This window comes from Ornithodoros turicata, chromosome 2 (assembly GCF_037126465.1).
Source record: "Ornithodoros turicata isolate Travis chromosome 2, ASM3712646v1, whole genome shotgun sequence".
NCBI classification, from domain to species: Eukaryota; Metazoa; Arthropoda; class Arachnida; order Ixodida; family Argasidae; genus Ornithodoros; species Ornithodoros turicata.
The window spans coordinates 15,357,091-15,375,356 of record NC_088202.1 but is presented as its reverse complement, the minus strand read 5'-3'; the positions used below and the strand labels follow the sequence as shown (position 1 = coordinate 15,375,356).

Genomic DNA, 18,266 nt, shown 5'->3' with positions numbered 1-18,266 from the left:
GGAACAAATTTCCGGGTTAGGGGCTAAAATGGGGGACTAATTGCAGACTAGGGGACTATAATCTGCAATTACTCACCGTTTTACTCCCGTTCTTTTTTTTTCCTACAGTGTAGGCAGGCCCGTTTCGCCTGCTGACGCAGGTCACATGAAGAATGCAGGTGATTCCTTAGCACAGAGCCAACAATGAACAACATTGGCTGCAAGACCACATACTCGTATTCACAGTAACGTTGCCGTTGTACATCGGATCTTTCTTTTTTTTTTGCGCCTGTGGTTTTATTTTTAAGGTACATCAAAGCAGCATGTATTCATGTACGGTACTTCTCTAAAGATTCGTACAACAAGAAAAAAAGTTTCTTTTCTTGGTCTTATTGCTGGGCGTAGAAAAAGAAACTCTCGCTAAGGTCGTGCGAGATCTAGATTTGATAGATGAAAGTGTGGGGGGAATGGAACCGTAGGTCGCGCAAGAGCGGCCAGCTGTTCTATGACGCTTCTTCTGTGAGAGCACTGAGTGACTTAATTAAATAAATATTTTAGCCCGTTTGTCCTTGAGGTATGTATTCAGCATCGTGTGATAATATTTAATGTTGTAGCATTTTATGGGAACGGAATATATCAACTAATTTTGGAACAGTTCGCTCTATTTATTTATGACATTGAGTGCTTTCGCGCCATAAAAACGCGAATCATCACCATCGTTATCATGATTATGAGTCAGTACAGCTCAATTATCCCGGCTGAGATTATGTACATTATGCATTAACCTTTGAGAAACCACTGTTGTCCTCTTCTGCTTCATTCTTCATATATAGCAGCTCCTTGTAGCAGCACGTGTAATCTGTATTAACCTTGTATTAGTGTCTAAACCTCTCGATAATGTCTTAGAGGCATGAGGGCAATATAGCATAAATAAGTATGTAGCAGTTTCTTTTCTTGTCAGGAAAAATTTTATTTTTCATATTATCGACTCGAGTTCCGCCAGATTTCTTCCCATGTCGCTGTTGCCGAGTGCTTGCTTCGAAGTAAAATAACCGACGCCTGGAGGGCACAGAACCGGGATATCGCAACCGAAAGACGAACAGCATTCAATAAAACTACTCCACGCGAACTATAAGCACCTGCAGCGCGAGATAGTTTTGGCTTCTTCCGAACATATGCAGTAATGTCACTTTCACTTATCAAATATGGGTTACTTGAAGAAGAAACCATTCCATCTTTGCTGCATATTTCTTGCATATTCTTTGCATATTCCACGCGATGTTTGCCGCTTATTTATTTGTTTATAAATTATTACGTGTATTAATGCCAGCCAATGTATTATTAAATTATTAAGCGTAAATATTGTACGTTGGCTAAGGGAAAGGATATGGTTACTGAAAGAACAAAGAAAGGAAAGGCTAGCCAGGCACAGGCCGACTTGCTATTCCTTAAAAAGAGGCAAGAGGAAAAAAAAACAATAAGTCATACAGCGGACACCAGCATCATCCGCAAGCACAGAATACAGATTCAATAAACGCAGCATCGAATGTAATCTCGCACTGGTGCTCAGCAGCCTGCTTGACCGACACCACGGGCACTATTTTCAGCATAATAAGGCTTTTTAATGAGTCACTGGGGCGTGACGCATTCGTGAAAGTTCGTTCGGCAACTGCGTGGCATTTGAACCCAACATATATTTGTATAATCATTTTCCTTGCTCGCGTCATCCTTCACGCGCAACGGAAACTGGTGTCAGTCATTCGCGGACCCACCCAATTTCAAACCTTCGGCGGGCATCGCCATAGACTCTTCCCATTGCTGCGCGCTCGCTGGAGATAAATAGATAAAAAAAAAAAGCACAACGCTGCTCGCGTGGAGTATTTTTGCTCTTTTCTCGTTTCTCGTGACGTCACGACAGGCGCGAATGTGTTTGCCCTCCTCGTTGGCCGTTTTCTGCACACGTGATGCACAGTCACGGACGCATGCGCATTGCCGATGGCGCTCTTCAGCGTGTTCGTCGGCCGGTTTTCGGCGCGTAGACGAGTGCGCGTTTGGTTGTGTACCAGGTAGGGAGTGCGCTGAGAAGGACGTTTCGGATTCTTGCACCTTCGTTCCTTCGTTGTAGTGCGCTTGTAGTACTAGTGCACGTGCACGTAGGATTATTACTTTGGTGCAGTCTTCTGCGTGGGAGGTTCTCGCGGCTGTGTGCTTGCCTACGTTGTTGTGTTCGCCAATTCTGGAGTGATATATTTTTCTTTTCGGGAACCATTTTACGACGATTTCGTCGCAGCGCAGTTCTGCAAAATGTGCCGGTGTTTGATAGCGTGGTCTTCACTGATCCTGGCCGTGACGTTACTCGGCTGTGCTTCAGTAATAGGTGAGTGGATGCAAGAGGGTAGACAGGGGTCTCCTACTTTGAAACCCACCGTATCATTTGTGATGCGCGTCAGCGTGGGTGGGGCACATTGGCGGGATGTTTTGAATGCGTCAACTTCCGTTATCGCGTAAACTCACGAGGTTTCTAAAAAAATCACGCTCATCTCTTTCTTCTGAAATATTCGATAGTCCTTCACACTTCATCTTCTTCTTTTCCTTTCGCCCCCCCGTTCTGCTAGCTGCGTTGTAAGCTGAGCATTGATTTCGCTCCGTGCAGGGCTGTGCAATTTTTGTAGCTTGCGTTCGTTTTAAGGTTTTGGCTGAGTTCCACAATAGACAGCACAGTTTGCCGCTTCAACTTGTTTAGACTTTCGGGCGTTTTAACCCCACTTCGCACCTGTCATGTCTCCAAGTTTATGGACCGCTCAACCCCAAAAAAAGTTTTGTGAGACATTCGGCGGATAAAGCGGAAAGAGTCAGTGCTCTGCTGTGTTTTTACATTGAGGTCTGCCACAGATACACACTATTTTGTCCGTTAGATCAATAGAGATTCTGAGAGGGGGGTGGGGGGGACTCCACTGGACATCTCGTGTTGCTGGGGGCTACTCGAGATTTGCTTTAAAAATCCACAAGCCGGAAAACATTCGATGTGCGATGCCCAGTGCCTGTTCTAGTCCCATTTAATCTTGCATAAGGTCCTGGTTATACTCCAAAAAATACGGTACGCACAATCGAACTACCAACGCTTTTCTGCAGAGCATGTCGTGCTGTTCCACCTACAAATCCTGATGTTTCAAAGTCCTTCTCACTTCTCCTGCATCCCGATAACAACTTTGTTTTTACTGACCCGCCCTCTTCTTATACCGCCTTTTTCTCTCAGAAACCACTGCTTCCACCTCTCACGTATTTTTTTCCTTTCCCTGATTGTCGGCCACTACAGCGTAACGGCGGAAGCAGGTGCAATTGGGTATACAGCCACATGTTACACGACATCTGCTGTATAGCGCAATCCCGCAGAGCTGCTACTCAACCAGTCGTGCGAGAATATCCTGTCGTTGTGTGCCCCAGCCTGTCAGATTTAGCCGCGGTGAAAGTGTACTGTAATGCAAAAATCGCGTCTGCAAATACGATTTCCTTCAGGTAAGACTGTGCTTCACGTCCTGCGGATTATAAATGCTGAAACCGCGCGTATTTGTCGAAGCAACGTGTCTTGCGATAACTGGTGATTTCGAAGATGTCATTGCGTGATAAATTATAGTTGATATTGAAGCTGGGCGATTCCAGTATATAGCTAATTTTAGTGTATCCGAAGAACTCTACGAAAACGATACGATAAGGGAAGTTATCAAATCCAAGCTCACTCTCTTCGAAGAATCAGGGCGATTGGCTTATCATGTTTCCCGAACAGTTCACGTGAACACCTTCCGATGTCCTACACTGTTAAAACAGAGCTTCACCACATAGCATGCGCCTAGCCAACCATCATTCCGAATGGTATCATTATGTGTCCCGATTTGTTCAAATCAGCGGGAGGCGCCTATTTGGGACATCATGCATAATGTGTCCCAGATAGGCGCCTCCTCCAATTTTCAACAAATTAGGACACAGAATGATATCATTGTAAATGACGATTGGCTAGAAGCGTGCTATGTGGTGAAGTTCTGTTTCCTCAGACGCTTTCAGACATATGTCGGCACAGTTCCCTTAGAAGTCGGCCCAGGACGCACATTCCCCCAGGGCGTCAGTCGTCACGCTGCCCTCTCTGAGGCCTACAACGGCGAGCCCTTTCACAACCACCACCACCATGTTTTAACTGTGTAGGGCTCGTTAATATGTCTCACTTTCACTGTGTTTACGATATATTGTGTCTCCCAGTCTACAAGAGCGACTTGCTTGCCTGTGGCGTCTTACGTGCGGAATAACTGGTTGTGCACATGGAAAAAAGATAACTCGTTCATTGATATCGAGATTGAATTCCACAAATTATACGGTGGTGGCGGCAGAACGCCGAGGAGAACAGTTACATTTGAATTGTTCGAGTTATTCAAACAAATTAGGAGCGTCACCGTTCTTTTATATACATATATATTTATTCCGTGTTAGCCTCGCGAAGCAACTCTGGCTAAGAGCGGCGTACAGGTGTGGACAGATAGAGAGAGGACGTCAGGAAGGAGAGGAGGACAGGGGGATTGGTATGCGTCCTAGGTCGACTTCAGGAGGAATTGTGCCGACATTCGTGTGGAAAGCGTTCGAAAACCCTCAGACAGCACAACCGGTCGTAGTATTCGAACCCACCACCTCCCAGTCTAAAGCACGACCGTGGCTACCACCATCGAGAGGGGCGCCTTAACCATCTTGGCCATGCCGCTGGTGTTACCCTTCGTGAACACGCTTACTACGGTGAGTAATTCATGTGGAAGGAAGTTCCTGTTGACTCCTTTCGAAAGACTTTTGGCAGCTCACTTCCACTCTACTCAGAAAGCGAAAACAAATAATCGCGTCATCGGTGAAAGGTGGAATCACAGGAGAAGGTTCATTTACAACAACCTTTTTTATTTATTTTTCTTGTTGCTAATATAATGATCATTCAATTAGGAGGTTTATTAGCTGAACCTGGGTTTGTGTATGGAAAGTGTTATGAAGTGGTAACTTCCTCGCTCTCGAAACTGTGCAGGGATAGACATTGAGAGGTATGTGCTTGTATCGTAGAACCGCTAACGGAAAGCAAGAGAGTCACACTTGGAATATTGTTGCGCAGGCATAGGACAAAATTTGAAACTGTTATGACTGTCGAGTTTGAAGGCGCAATGGTGTACCGTTCGTCCTGTTCGGCTTTATTTTGTGAACCTTCGCAGTGGCTATATATACTGAGCGAAACGCTATCTATAATATAACAGCAGGGTGTGGCTCTTGTATGTCATGCTTCTTTCACACGAAACTGGTCGACGTCCGTCTGCTGCCTTTGACGAAATACAGCCGCTGCACGCTGTCGTACAGGAATGACGCAAAACTGATACAGTGCGGTCGCTGCGTATCTCGTTCAAGCTATTATTGATGCTTCGTCGCGTCTTGATAGTGATTGATTGTGACCCGGGGACTGCTACGTAAAATCATGACGAAACGACGGTTCATGACGAAAACCCCGGAAATTACGGAACCTAGAAGCAATACACACATGCCAGGTCTCGTACATAAAGCATGTTTCCACGTGAACATTTTTCAAATAACAACAGCCTTATCAACAACTTCGCAAGAAGTATGGTGTTTCGCACGGTTAGAAATATGCTTCCTTAGACGAAAATATTTCCACTAGTTCTGTCAGAACTGCTCTATGATACTGAACTAGGGCGAGAGCTCAATTATTAATTGACCGGTCGTGGACCAGACTCTGCTCGAGCGCTCGCAGCACATATCTTTCGTAGTGGATTACTTTCGTTCATGAATGGCGAGATTCAAGAGCGCCCCCTTGAGGACACACCCATTGCTTTTTATTTTCTCTGACTTTCTCATTTCTTTCCAGGGGCTCCGCCTATGGTCGCAACCCAGGTCTTAGTTGTGGGTTACTGTCACGCCATCGCTCATTGCACGACGGCAGTATATTTCGAGGGAAGAAATTGCGACTTTCGGAAATAAATGGACGGTCCTCGAAGAACGGGCTTCTTGCGCCCCCTAAGTATACCCTCGGCCAGTGCATATTTCTTACGAGGAACACCATCTTGAACGTGTGCAGGGTGCTAGTATGTAAATTATGGTCACATCCGTCTCTCTCACGTTGCATTTATTGCGTTAAGGCGTGAAAGTATGGCGGTTGCGGACTGCTGTGGCGGCTGTGCGGTCTTTATATTACGGACTAGGAATTTATATGGTCGAGTTAGTTAAGAATACAGCCAGCCATACATCGGCAAAACTCACTCATGAGCATGCTCATTCGTGCTCACTCATGCTCGATGTGGCGAATGAGTTGGGTATGAGTGAGCAAACGACGAGCAGAGCATGGAGTGCGTGGGCATGAGTGAGCAAGTGAGCATAGGGAGGGCTGAGCAGGGAGTGAGTGAGCAAATGGTGAGCTGTAGTGACCGGTAACGATAGTATCAGGATTACCGTGGGTGCTATGTAGATCAGCTGGACAAGTATACCACTAAGTGGGTCCCTCTCCACTATCATTCTAATCATCATGATAGCCCATTAAGTCATTCTCGATTTCCGGAACAGATACAATGTTAGAACGTGGGTGAAGGGCAGCCTCATAGCGAAAACGCCCGCAGCTGCTACACGGTGGAACGTGGCGTACCTGATACAATTCACATTCATGAGCAGGCTAACTCATGCTCAATGTGACGAATGAGCAGGTTGAGTGAGCAAACTGAGAGATCAGCGGAGGTTAGTGAGCTTGAGAGCAATCGTGAGCAAGGAGTGAGTGAGCCCCAGTGAGCAGTGTGCTGACCTCTATGGCCAGCTGTTGCTGAAGATAATGAGGAGCAAACTGACATTCTGGAAACTACCACGTAATGTATGTAGTGGCTACTGAAATCCGACGCAATGACGAAAGAACAGTCAAAGATCAAAGTCACTGAAAAGGTTAGCCAGCTGTAGGACTCGAACCCCCATCTTCTGGATTACCGGTCCAGGGATCTACCAATTGGGCTAAGCTAACACGCCTTCTCAGCGACTTTCAGGGTGCGTCATCTGAAGGGACAAACCAGTCATTCTCTCTCACTCATCCTCCTTTCACTCTTACATTTGTGCACACTCATACACACATTCATAAGACAGGGATCGACGCAAGCGGCAAATGTTGAACATGAGAGAACTGATGTTCTGAGGCTGGAACAACATAGAAGGGACAGTCACATACAAGGCCTCAAGTTCAGGCAACTTGTATGTGATTGTCCCTTCTATGTTGTTCGAGCCTCAGAACATCAGTTCTCTCACGAATGAACAGGGGCGTGTATTGCAGTGCGACTCGGTTAGCTATGTCTGTCTTCATAGCGTGCACCTATGGTTTCCTTGAACTCATAGCAGTTTCAGATGGAGTTTAAGCAAGCGGCGGTTATTGGCAATCATTTTTCGAAAGAAATTGTCAACATAATGCGTTAGTTTTACGCCATTTTAATCTTGGAATTCGGGTGGAGCAAGTCACGATACACGTTTCACGTGTTGCAAAAGCTTTAGTGGTAAGGTGAAGTCCAACGGCTGTAGATTGTAGACTGACTGGAGGTTCTGTCTTCCTATGTTGTATACCTACATCGCGTCAGTTGCACAATACAACTTTCTCTGTTTGTAAACAAATGACGTCATAGTGTTCGACAGCGCCACCAATTTGGTAGAGCCGAACTAAGCTCGAAGCTAGAGGTGAACAAGGTCGCGCCCGAAAGCCACGGTCTTGAGGGGATTACGATGGTCCCTGAAAGGGACGCGACATCCGGTCGTACTTTTCTTTCAGTTGGAGGCAGCGAACCACTGCCCATTCGTGCAACCCAGCCCTCCACTTCCAATGTGTTTCGGTTCCAGTCCAACCAACGTCATGATGACGTTTCTTGGGTAGAGGTCTATTGTTTCTTGTTTGTGCGTAAATTCTCAGCACATCGTTTCTCGTGGGCATCATGACCTGGTTTAGAGGAAGCAGTTCGCGATACAGCGTCTCGCTCGCTAAGCTTCCGCAGAGACTCAGGCAGCGCAAACTTCGCAGCGACGTCGCGGCGATTCCAGAAAGGAGGAATTGACAGCATCCACATCATAGCTACGTCAGTAATGAGCTCCTGCAATGTCACGCCTGTCGAATTTCCTACTGTCGGGGAGTGGACGTTTCTTACATCTCTCGTTATCCTTCCGCCAGCAATCAAGCCAAATCAAATCAAAATCTTTCATCCCTCGCAGCTCAAACTGCTATATACTTCGTTTCATTCCGCAGCGCGCGCTTCATTTCTTTAGGAACACATTTGACAGTATTTTTTATTAGGAATGGGTCCGAGAGCTTCATTGCAAGACCCTCGTTTTAGGACCGTAACATCTTTCCCACATGGCGCCCACAACTGTTAGATCTAGACGTCGAGATAACCGATATGTCCTGCTGTACTGTACTTTGCGACTCCCTGTTTAGACAACCTTAGCTCGGAAGAAACCGCCCTTCGAAATCCCTTATCGTGTTGCAGAGAGTGTCTGAGAAAGGTTCTTATCAGGTAGCCGTAGGAAGATGACAATGTGTGGCATTCTCGTGGAAGCTGCATTCCTGCTACTGTCTTGTTCTCGTTTGTTTTTGTTTCTCCCTCTCTTTTTTCCTAAGTACTGGTCTTTTGCACGGTAACAGTACGTTTATAGTGAGTTTTAGTGGATCGTGCGCTATCGCCTCAGCGTACGTAAGGAATAGCGTTGGTGGTGATGCGCACGCGCAAAACATAAAGAGAGCTTCGCGCACTGCGCAGAACCACTACGCTATCCCTTACGTAGGCGAAGGCGATAGTGTACGATACACTAAAACTATCTTATGTCTCCTTCACTCGCGGCGAACCGTTGCACTGTTAGATACAGTCCATGGCAGCCTTGAAAAAAAATCAGCTTCACACTGCTAGACAAGGGGCAGATTTATTTAAGTTGATGTTGTCACAAGTAGATGTAGCGGCCAGATACATCAACCGTTTATAAATACTCCAGATGCCCCCTCGCACGAACTTTGCCACAGGCAGGGCCTCCTAGATTGCGGTGCAGACCTGTACCCGAAAAACCACAAGGACAGTCTCCCCACTTCCATCAGACACTCACGTTATGCTTTATATCAGGAACACTCGCTGCCGAACATGCTGTGTGGAAATAAAATAAGCGTATAAAGTAATACAGCCAACGTCGATGCTCTACGGAGGAGATGCACCAGCGACCCACTTAAACCGATAAAACATGCTTTCCGAACAAGAGTGGAACCAGTCCGTACAAGACGAAAGTTTGGCCCAAAGCCCTGTGTGGCGAGGCGGGGTCCCGTTTCCCGATCGATACCGAAGACGATTTCCCGGCGCCCGAGTGTCGCTTCAGCCCAGGGACGGCGGCGTCTGTCGTCCACACCCGAGCCCTGTGCACTGCACTCGGGGCCGGGTCGAGGGAAGAGCGCGCACAATGAACGCACTTCGACACTCCGTTCCGGGTTCACGCGAGCCTTGCACTTCCGAGATTGGCCATTCTGTGTACTTTGCGAAAAACTGTGTGATGTCGGAAGTGCGCTCTTTTATTTCTTGCCTCTTTGGTCGTCTTATTCTACTTGGTCTTCGTTCGTCTACTTAGCTTAGGCTTAACGTTGGCCGTAGCGTTATCATGGTTAGGTAATTTCCTTTGCACGGTTTCTATGTTTACACTATAGTACAAGGGAAGTGTTTTAGACAGAGACAAGAATATGAGTTTAGTTGTGTCTTTGATCTTTATGCGAAAGTCGTCACTTATTAGCAGAATAACGTGGCTTGTTTTGTCGACGTAAAATATATTGTTGGTATATAGAGCGCTATTCCGTAAAAGTGTGTTGGTATGCTTGATGGCAAGCAACAATTTTTTAACTACCCGTGTTCGGGATTTTTTTAATCCCGAACTCGGGTAGTTAAAAAATTATTGCTCTAAACTGTTAAACTATTCCTCTACCGAAATACTATATAGACATTGCTAAATGGAGCATGCATGTACTATTCTACCACATAGTAGACGTAGCACTTCAACACGTCTTCATTGCCCCAGAAGAATACATTCGTCATGGGCCTTTTGAAGCCTACTTGTGGTGACTCTCAAGAGCTGACGCATTCTCGCCCCTCCTGCTTTCTTTTCAGGGTGAAACGTTGAGCCTGGAAAAGGTAGTACAAACACGTAGCCATGAGGCATGTCTTTTATGTCGCTAAGGAGCAGATGACAGTTTCCGTATATTGCTTACTGGCTGAGGTGATCGCTTTCCGCGCCGGGTCGAAGACGTGTCCAGGGTTGAAACCTCGGCAGCACCTGTGCCATATAGGCATTTCCTTTGGAGTTTCCTCAGACACCCGGCACAAGTCCCTATAAGGTCGGCCCAGGATGCGCGATCCCTCCGAGCAACGTTCTGTCATATCGGCAGGCAAGAGAAGAGAACTCCACAGTCTGCCATCCAATTTCGTCTACCTGTGTGCACACGTGGGAAGTCGCCATTCAGTGGCCTCTGGGGTACAAGGAATGTTGAACTCGCACATAGCAAGCGTTCTGCATATCTTTAAATTTGACGCTCTGCAGATGTCACGTGGCGCCACATGAAAACTGTTTCGATTGGCCGCAATTTCCAATAAACGTTGCGATTGGCCTTCTCGAGGGAGCCCGTGGTGGAGGCAGCGGGTTAGCGTGCTAAACATGTCACGTCGAGACTGAGACGAACCCGGGTTCGAATCCCGGTGCCGGAGGTGCTGTCTGGGGTTTTCCTCAGACGCTTTCAGACAAATGTCGGCACAGTTCCCTTAGAATTTGGCCCAGGACGCACATTCCAAGAGGGCGTCTGTCGTGACGTTGCCCACCTCTGTGAGGCCGACAACGGCGAGCACTTTCACAACCACCACCACCAGCTCGTGGTGAATCACGGGCATAGTGGTGCGTCTAACCCGCGTTACGGGATAACGACAAGTTGAAGATCGGGCTCCATGAATGCTAACACCGTATCGTTCGCTTTTCTCGGTATCCCAGAACGGCTGCTGGTGCTGCAGCTTTTCCAAAGTTCCTTCACGCAACCAAGAGCGTGCCGCAATTCCGTGAATCAAGTCGTAGATGGAGTTGTATACTACATCCCTTGGTGGTAAGCTTTCATGCTCACAGCCCTTTTGTAGCCCCGAAGGTTGGCTGGGACGGATCAATGCTTCGCGGTCGACTACATAGAGAAGGCAGAAGCACTCCGTTGGACACTTTCCAGGTCGTCCATTTCCTCGTTGTAAGAACGCACACAAAAGAAGACTCGGTTCTCATTGTCGCTCTAGGAAAATGCCGCATAAACGTTCGGCGCAAGTTATTTTATTTTTTACGCCAGCGTTTATTGAGGAGGTCAGCTTGGGGTCAGTTGGTCAATATATATTCTTGGTCATTTTCTACCGCAGCTTTCGGTATCATGTGCCTGGGATGTTGAATGATCGTCACTGAAATAGAGCGCGTAGCATTAAATCGGCGCTGAATGCTGAACAATGCTCTGGCGACGTTCTGCTTCTCTCATCGTTTTCATACCCGTTCCAGAAGACCTGATACAATGCAGGACATCATGGATGATTCTCTTCCTCGATGTATTTGTACAACCGTCGGCCTTGCTCGATAGCTTCTACGCTATTTGTTAGACAGGAGGGGGGCGGGAGGTCAGCAACATCTGGACGCTAACTACTATTGAATGCAAGTATTTATGTTCAAATCACTGATCTCTATGTATAAAGACTGGATCGCGCATAGGAGAGGGGCGCGTGGGAGAGAGGTGCGAAAACCGGCCGCCATGTTGGAGGGCCCACTGGCGCCGGCTGCTCCCATAGGAAACAATTGGAAGCGATTGGATTTGGAGTATTTATTGCGCTCTAAACGGTCCTCATTGCTGATTAGCACACATCTTTCTTAGGAATCAGTGTGCTGATATATTCCAAAAGTGCTTCAGCCGTGTTCCTGTAGTTTTTCATGGTAATTGCCTTCTTTTTCTTCTCCGCTGCCTGTATTCCGAATAGGGGGGCGTAAGTGTCGTGCACAGGGACCATACGCATGAAGGTGAATTCGGTGAATGTCAACCTATAAAATTAATTCGTTTTGCTCAGAAAGGTTTCACACTGTTTGTTATTGTAAGGAACTTCCGTTTTTATTTTTATTTTATTTTTTCGTTTGTTGTTCGGTTTTCGTGTGGTGTTCCGTGGTTCTCGTTCGTTATTGTGTGTGTTGGTGTTGTATGGTTCTCTTTTGACTTTTTCCGTTATCGTATTATGTTCTACGAGTATCTCTGTGTGTGTTCTACAATAAGACCTCGATCGTTACTGTGAAGGGGCTCATTATTTTATTCAGCACATGACCACCAGCAATGGGGTGGAGTATAGCCCCTGGCGATGAAACTCCCCATTCCTCATCTTAAAATAACGTTATTGTCACGAGTGCGTTGCATTTGTTCAGCTGTCAGCATTTCATTACAGAATTTCGAAGCGCTGTGCACGAAGAGCACGCACATGAATGACTTATCACACACGCTGTAGGAGCGACTGCACATACGAGGTTAACACAGCAGTTTATTTACTGCCACCGTAGCTCACAAATTAAAAGAACAGTGGAACAAATTGGCATATTGGCGCAGGTTCTGCATCCGCTTCTTCGGCGCAGCTGAGCGACTGTGAGGGGAACCTGTATAGCACAAGCGCATTGTTTATAGAAAATACCTGGTTTTGAGATTGACAGGAGCAGCTACACATACTTTCTTAGTACGTAATAGAACCAGCGAAGAAGCAATGCAAGCAATTCGATCCGAGTTGTCCGATGCATGCGATACGAATAAACATATTTTTCCTCAAATAAAGAGCTTACCTGTGAAAAATTACCCATCTTTCTCTGTCCGTGTGAAGTGTACTCGAAGCTGCAACAAACTGGCATGACATGCCCTTTAATTTAAAGTGAATTTTAAAAAATAGGGGCAGCCCCGCTTGAACTAAATGCAGACGACAGGATGCGTTGGGCCCACCAATATGGCGGCCGGTGACCACGCTGTCGAGCACCCTATGCGCGATCCAGCCTGTACTATAGAGATCAGTGGTTCAAATGAAATTTCCTTCTCTGTTGCTTCTTCATCTTCCTCTTTCTCTGTTTCGTTGTGCACTTTACAAGAGGCATTGTGCATTCCTTCACTTTAGCCATCCACATGTTGATCTACTGCATTTTATCATGTCTTCCTAATTTAAATTGATATTTACTGCACAATCTTCGTAGTGGGAAATCCTTACCCATTGTATGACTTGAGGAACCGATATCATCAAGAACGTAGAACCAGCTCATTTTTGTATCATTTGCCTAAGCATGGGGATGCATACAACGAAGAGACATAAACTGACTAGATGTGACTCTGACCAGCAAACCAGTTTGACTATAGTAGGTAAAACAATAAATACAAAAAAATGCAGGGGAAGGAAAATTATACAATGCACCTTTGCAGTTTCAACATCAATTGGATATGGTGCATCAAGTTTCGCAGTCTCGTAGTTCACCAGGTAACTTCACCCGAAGCAGACCACAAAATTTATCCTTTCTTCTGCTAACGGCCTCTTAGAACACCGAAAGTTGAGACAACGTTATAAATAAAACATTTAATACGGGGCTCTCATTCTTCATGGTCGTTGCATTACTCTTTTCCTTATCGAAGTAGAAAAATGGCTTCATAGCCAGTCGGTTGTAGTGAACGGCCTGACTTGTGGTGGATCTGCATAGAAGATGCGACGATCCATTTCCAAGGACGCTCTCGGGCGTGCATTTCAAGATGAGCTCTCCACTCTCTTCGCCGCTTTCACTTTATGCGTCTTGCGCATCCTTCTGCCCGGAAGACGTAGCCTTAATTGAAGCAGCTCTTAAAGCGGAGGTCACCGGCGTATTTTTTTTCTCGTGGCCCGGCGTGGACTCTGCCAGTGGGTACACGCTGCCTTGATGACGCAAGCAGGCCTTGGGTTCTATGGCACAGATGCGTGAGACGGAGCAACATGGAGCTTCTCCGCTTACTGGTAGCGTGTCGAGCAGTCAAATAGAGGTACCGTCTATTGTGCGGTGCGCCACATGCGAATTCGGAGGGAAGTGTCAGCTTTAACTTAAAAGTGGAAGTGAAACTGTGTAATCGGTGTCAGCGCAGTGTCATGTCTTCACTGTGTCGTAACTCCGCTGATGCAGTCTCCACACGCCTGTGGAGAGTCAGTGTCGCAGTGTCAGGAACCCGTCATCGCTTTTGTACATGGTTTTGCGCGTTACATGCCACTGTGTGGCCAGTACAGCTTTTCTTATCGTCTCTGTCGTATTGTCCCGGGTGGTGGAGATCGACGGTACCCAACAACTGGGTTGCTTTATCTCGGCACTTTTACTTTCGAAAAATTTTGTCACCTTACAGTAACAAATATATGCGGTATGCAATTCTGTCAATTTCTGTCAATTCTGTCAATTTCTGGCCACACGAAATGAAGTCCCTTTGTGGAGATATGACACTGCGCACAATAAATGATTATTTCCAACCCCAGCTTGCCACCCTTGTGTACAATAAAGGAACTTACGAATTGAGCGTAAGGCGCGGTAGGAGAAACCCACATGTTCGAGAACACGTGTATTTTACATCGAACAATTGTGGACTAACTTGAAATCCATCGTGAACGTTCCAAACCTTATTACCAATATTATAACAAAGAAGATCGTACCAGCGTTTCTTGCTGTGCCGGTGCACCCTCGTGGATTAATCTTTTTACAGCGTTAGACTAGCCTGCCTCTTGCTTGCCTGTGCTCGCTAGCCTCTTCTTTCTCCTAATCAAGAACCCCCCTCCTCCCCGGAACACGACACGTGCAACATTGCAACGACGTGCAGCAAAGCTGTTGCCCTGACGCTGTGCCAACTAGGCCAAGCATTTGAGTAATGCAAGTCCCATTACTCTATTTTACAACGGTGGCACTCGGGGTTTTTCCCAGAATTATCATCTCAAAGGCGGCGGGGGTAGGGGATGGGGTGCCGCAGGGTGCGTGTGACTCCCCCATATCTGCTGCTTTTCGGCGTTTTTGATATTTCTCGCCAGTACTTTTGGGGCTATTGCAGTATTTTGGGGCGGCCATTAGGTGTGAGAGAGACGATATTTTATTGTCACGAACATTTTTTTTTTAAACAGTGGTATGCACTCGTTATGCAGTCCCTACACATTTTTGTAAGCGTTTGGTTATTATTTCATCTTGTGATTTGTAGGACAAAAAGTGAATGTGTGTGTTGGGTGGTGGTACTGTGTGGTGGGTGGTACTGTGGTGTATGCCTACACATAAAAAAATAATCTCGTCTTTCCCGTCGTAGAACTGGTTTTTGGGTCGTTAGAATGGTTTCTGCGTTTGCGGTGGTTAAAGATGGACATGTTAGCTAATATGAAAGAAAGCTAATTTCCAATGACATCCGCATGAAAGCACGCTTCTGTAGAATGCACCATTCAGACGTAAACATCCCGTTCGAAAGAATATTTTTGCATGTGAGGTCAAACAAAACGTGACATGCAGAATCCAGGCGCTTCTGCCGATGGTTTGCTGTGGAGATTCGTGCAAGACGAAAGGACAAGCAATCACCGGGCATTGCCCTCAAGCGCTTGACACTCCATGCGAAAGTGCCTATTGTAGAAGAGAGATCAATATGAATAGGAATTGTTATAGTGATTGCCTGGCCGTACTTGTCTAGCGCCACAGTTGTTAGTGAAAATTATTACTCCTGCCTGTGCGTCGTAGTCCGGCTCCGACAATATCACAGGCAACTTAGAATAAGAGCAAAAGCTTTATTGTTATTGTAAATAATACAGGGGGACAGAGGGCTTCGGATCGCTTACGAAAGGCCACATGACACGCGACCTACTAGATTATAGTCAAAATGTCATGATCGGCAACTCCAATGCAAGGGCCGTCCGCACTATTCGCTAGGAGCGTTACGTATCGGCCTGCGAGACCTGTATCATGATTCGATAATGGAAATTTGAATTTTGAACGTGTAGAAACGGACATACGACAGTAGCAGACGACAGCAGCAGTTCGCACAGGGAGTGTCGGTCTCTGTCGGGGAAGCGTTGCCACAAGGGAGCTAGCACTCGTCGGACATGGGAGGCATTGCCCTCCGTTGACTGCTTCACTGCGCTGAGCTTGACTTGCTTGTTTACCTAAATTCGTCGCTCGTTATCTAAATTTGGCATGCTATGTGCGTATCTCATATACAGAGTGTTTCACGAAAAATGAGTCAAGTTTAAAAATAGAATGGTTCATCGCACTCCAAAAAGACGGGCTGCTTAGTGTTTCCAGCGGCGTGAGGGTACTCAACTATTTTTGTTCTTCAATTAAAATTTAATTAGTGAAATTAATTAGTCAGCTTCTAATTACAAGGATTCGAGCCAAGATGTGTGGCTCATGCAAAAGTTGATGGATTACACGCACTAAATAGCGCTGGTATTACCAGTGCGAAGACGGCTCACCACCGTATGGCGTAATAGAGCAACGTCTTTGCCTGAGAAGTGCAATGCTGTCACGACGGTCTGCGTACTGCCGACAGTTGGTTCTCTCTCCTTCCACTAAACACTACCTACATAATGCGTCGCATGACATCTTCCCTCAAAAATCCTCATCTGCTCCTCCCAGCTCCAGGCAGCTGGCATTGTTTAGATGTCCCTGCACTCGAGCGGCCGAAATCCCTTTCAGTGGCCCACAGCTTGATCATTGCGTCGTGAGGGTGTTTCCTCGCCTGCTTCTGGAGCTACGAAAGTTAATACTACGTTCACTGGCTGAGACGAGCCGCTAAATATAGGCCTTCGCCTTCTTCCTCCCCCCTCCCCCCTGCATATATAGCGTCTGGGGGGCTTCGCTTTGGGTTCGTAGCAAAGAAGACCCCATAACGCCGCTGGAAGAAACCATGTTTTACGCAACACGATTCTCGTTAGGAGCCCCTCTGGACGCTATGCGGCATGGAAAGTATGTCGCCGAGGACGCGAGAAGGATGATTGAGATCGTCAGGTTTTTAGCAAGGATAATCTTTTGCATATTTGACAAGGCATGGCATTTCTACTAAGTTACTGGATTGGGTAGGTTTGAATTCGAGCTAAAGTAATATGGAAATTGTGGGTCCACGATTGTGGGGGGGGGGGGGGGGCAGGCTGCTCTTGCTAACTTGTACCACTAAAGGATGCTCCAGACAAGCAGGGTTTGATGGGCTTCATAATGATGTGATGACAGCATAAAGAACAAAGGAGTGAAAAATTAATTAACATGTATGCATCGATCTTCTTGGGTCACCGCAACGGTCCACTGTCTTGTACAGACCCCATGCGTCAAAATCTGTTGTCCGCTTCGATGCCTCGGAAATAGTTAACCACGGCGCCAAACGCGCGACGCCTGACTTCAGTACCTGAGGAACGCTAAGAGGCCGAATGTCCAGCGCTGCCAACTCCGTGTTAAGTGCCAACTCAAGTGCCAACAAGTGTCATGCGTTTCCCTTTAGTAATTTGGCTTAATCGCTCCCGGGCCATGTTGGGGAACGGGAGGTACTTGAAGATAGCTCTCTGTTCTCGATTATTTACGGGGTATATCGTTCGATGAAAATAATTCTAAAATCGCGGTGTGGCCTGTGTTCCCATTGCGAACGGTGTTTCATCCAGGGATGATGATGATAATAATTCAATTCAATTCAATTTTTATTAGTCTCCGAATAATAATAATAATAATAATGCAGATCTGATGAAATATATGCAGAACTAGCACAAAAATAATGTAGTGGTGGAGTGATAAGGTGGTAGGAGGTGCATCATGGTGGAGTAAATGTCAAGCCTGTGTGTTCGGTTGACAAGAGCTCCGAATTGTGATATTGACTGATAATCTTCATAATGATTGTACTTCCTAGCGAGTCTGTGAAATATGAAAAGAGCTCTTTCCAATATGATGCAATGCTTTCTCCCTCGTATCGCAAGCTGAAGACGGTTTGCAATCCGAAGCACATGGGCTTTAGACAATATAATATATTATTTGGTCTGCAAATGGGCCCTCAAACATTGCTTATAACTACATTGTCACTTCATTTTTTCCGCTTACCATTGTTGTTACTCGCAGAGATGTTCCGAGTTCACTCTCGGAGTGGATGCATTCGCGGTTAAAGGGGCTTAGTCGGCGATGCCTGAGATGTTCGACGTGTAGCCACCGTGGTTCTTCTATGGCTCTGTCTCATCCTGTTAGCCTTT

The 18,266-nt window shown here is 46.4% G+C and overlaps 1 protein-coding gene across 4 annotated transcripts in view; it reads left to right on the top strand.

Moving 5' to 3' along the window:
* The first annotated feature begins 1,986 nt into the window (after positions 1-1,986).
* Positions 1,987-18,266, top strand: part of LOC135385222 (limbic system-associated membrane protein-like) — a 191,357-nt gene continuing 175,077 nt past the window's right edge. For 3 of the 4 annotated variants that reach the window (XM_064614419.1, XM_064614421.1, XM_064614418.1), the window contains exon 1: positions 1,987-2,356. In XM_064614419.1, the coding sequence (XP_064470489.1) occupies positions 2,284-2,356 (73 nt within the window). In that variant the 5' untranslated portion in view covers positions 1,987-2,283. The remainder of the gene's footprint in view (positions 2,357-18,266) is intronic. The other variant, XM_064614420.1, reaches the window with a different exon arrangement.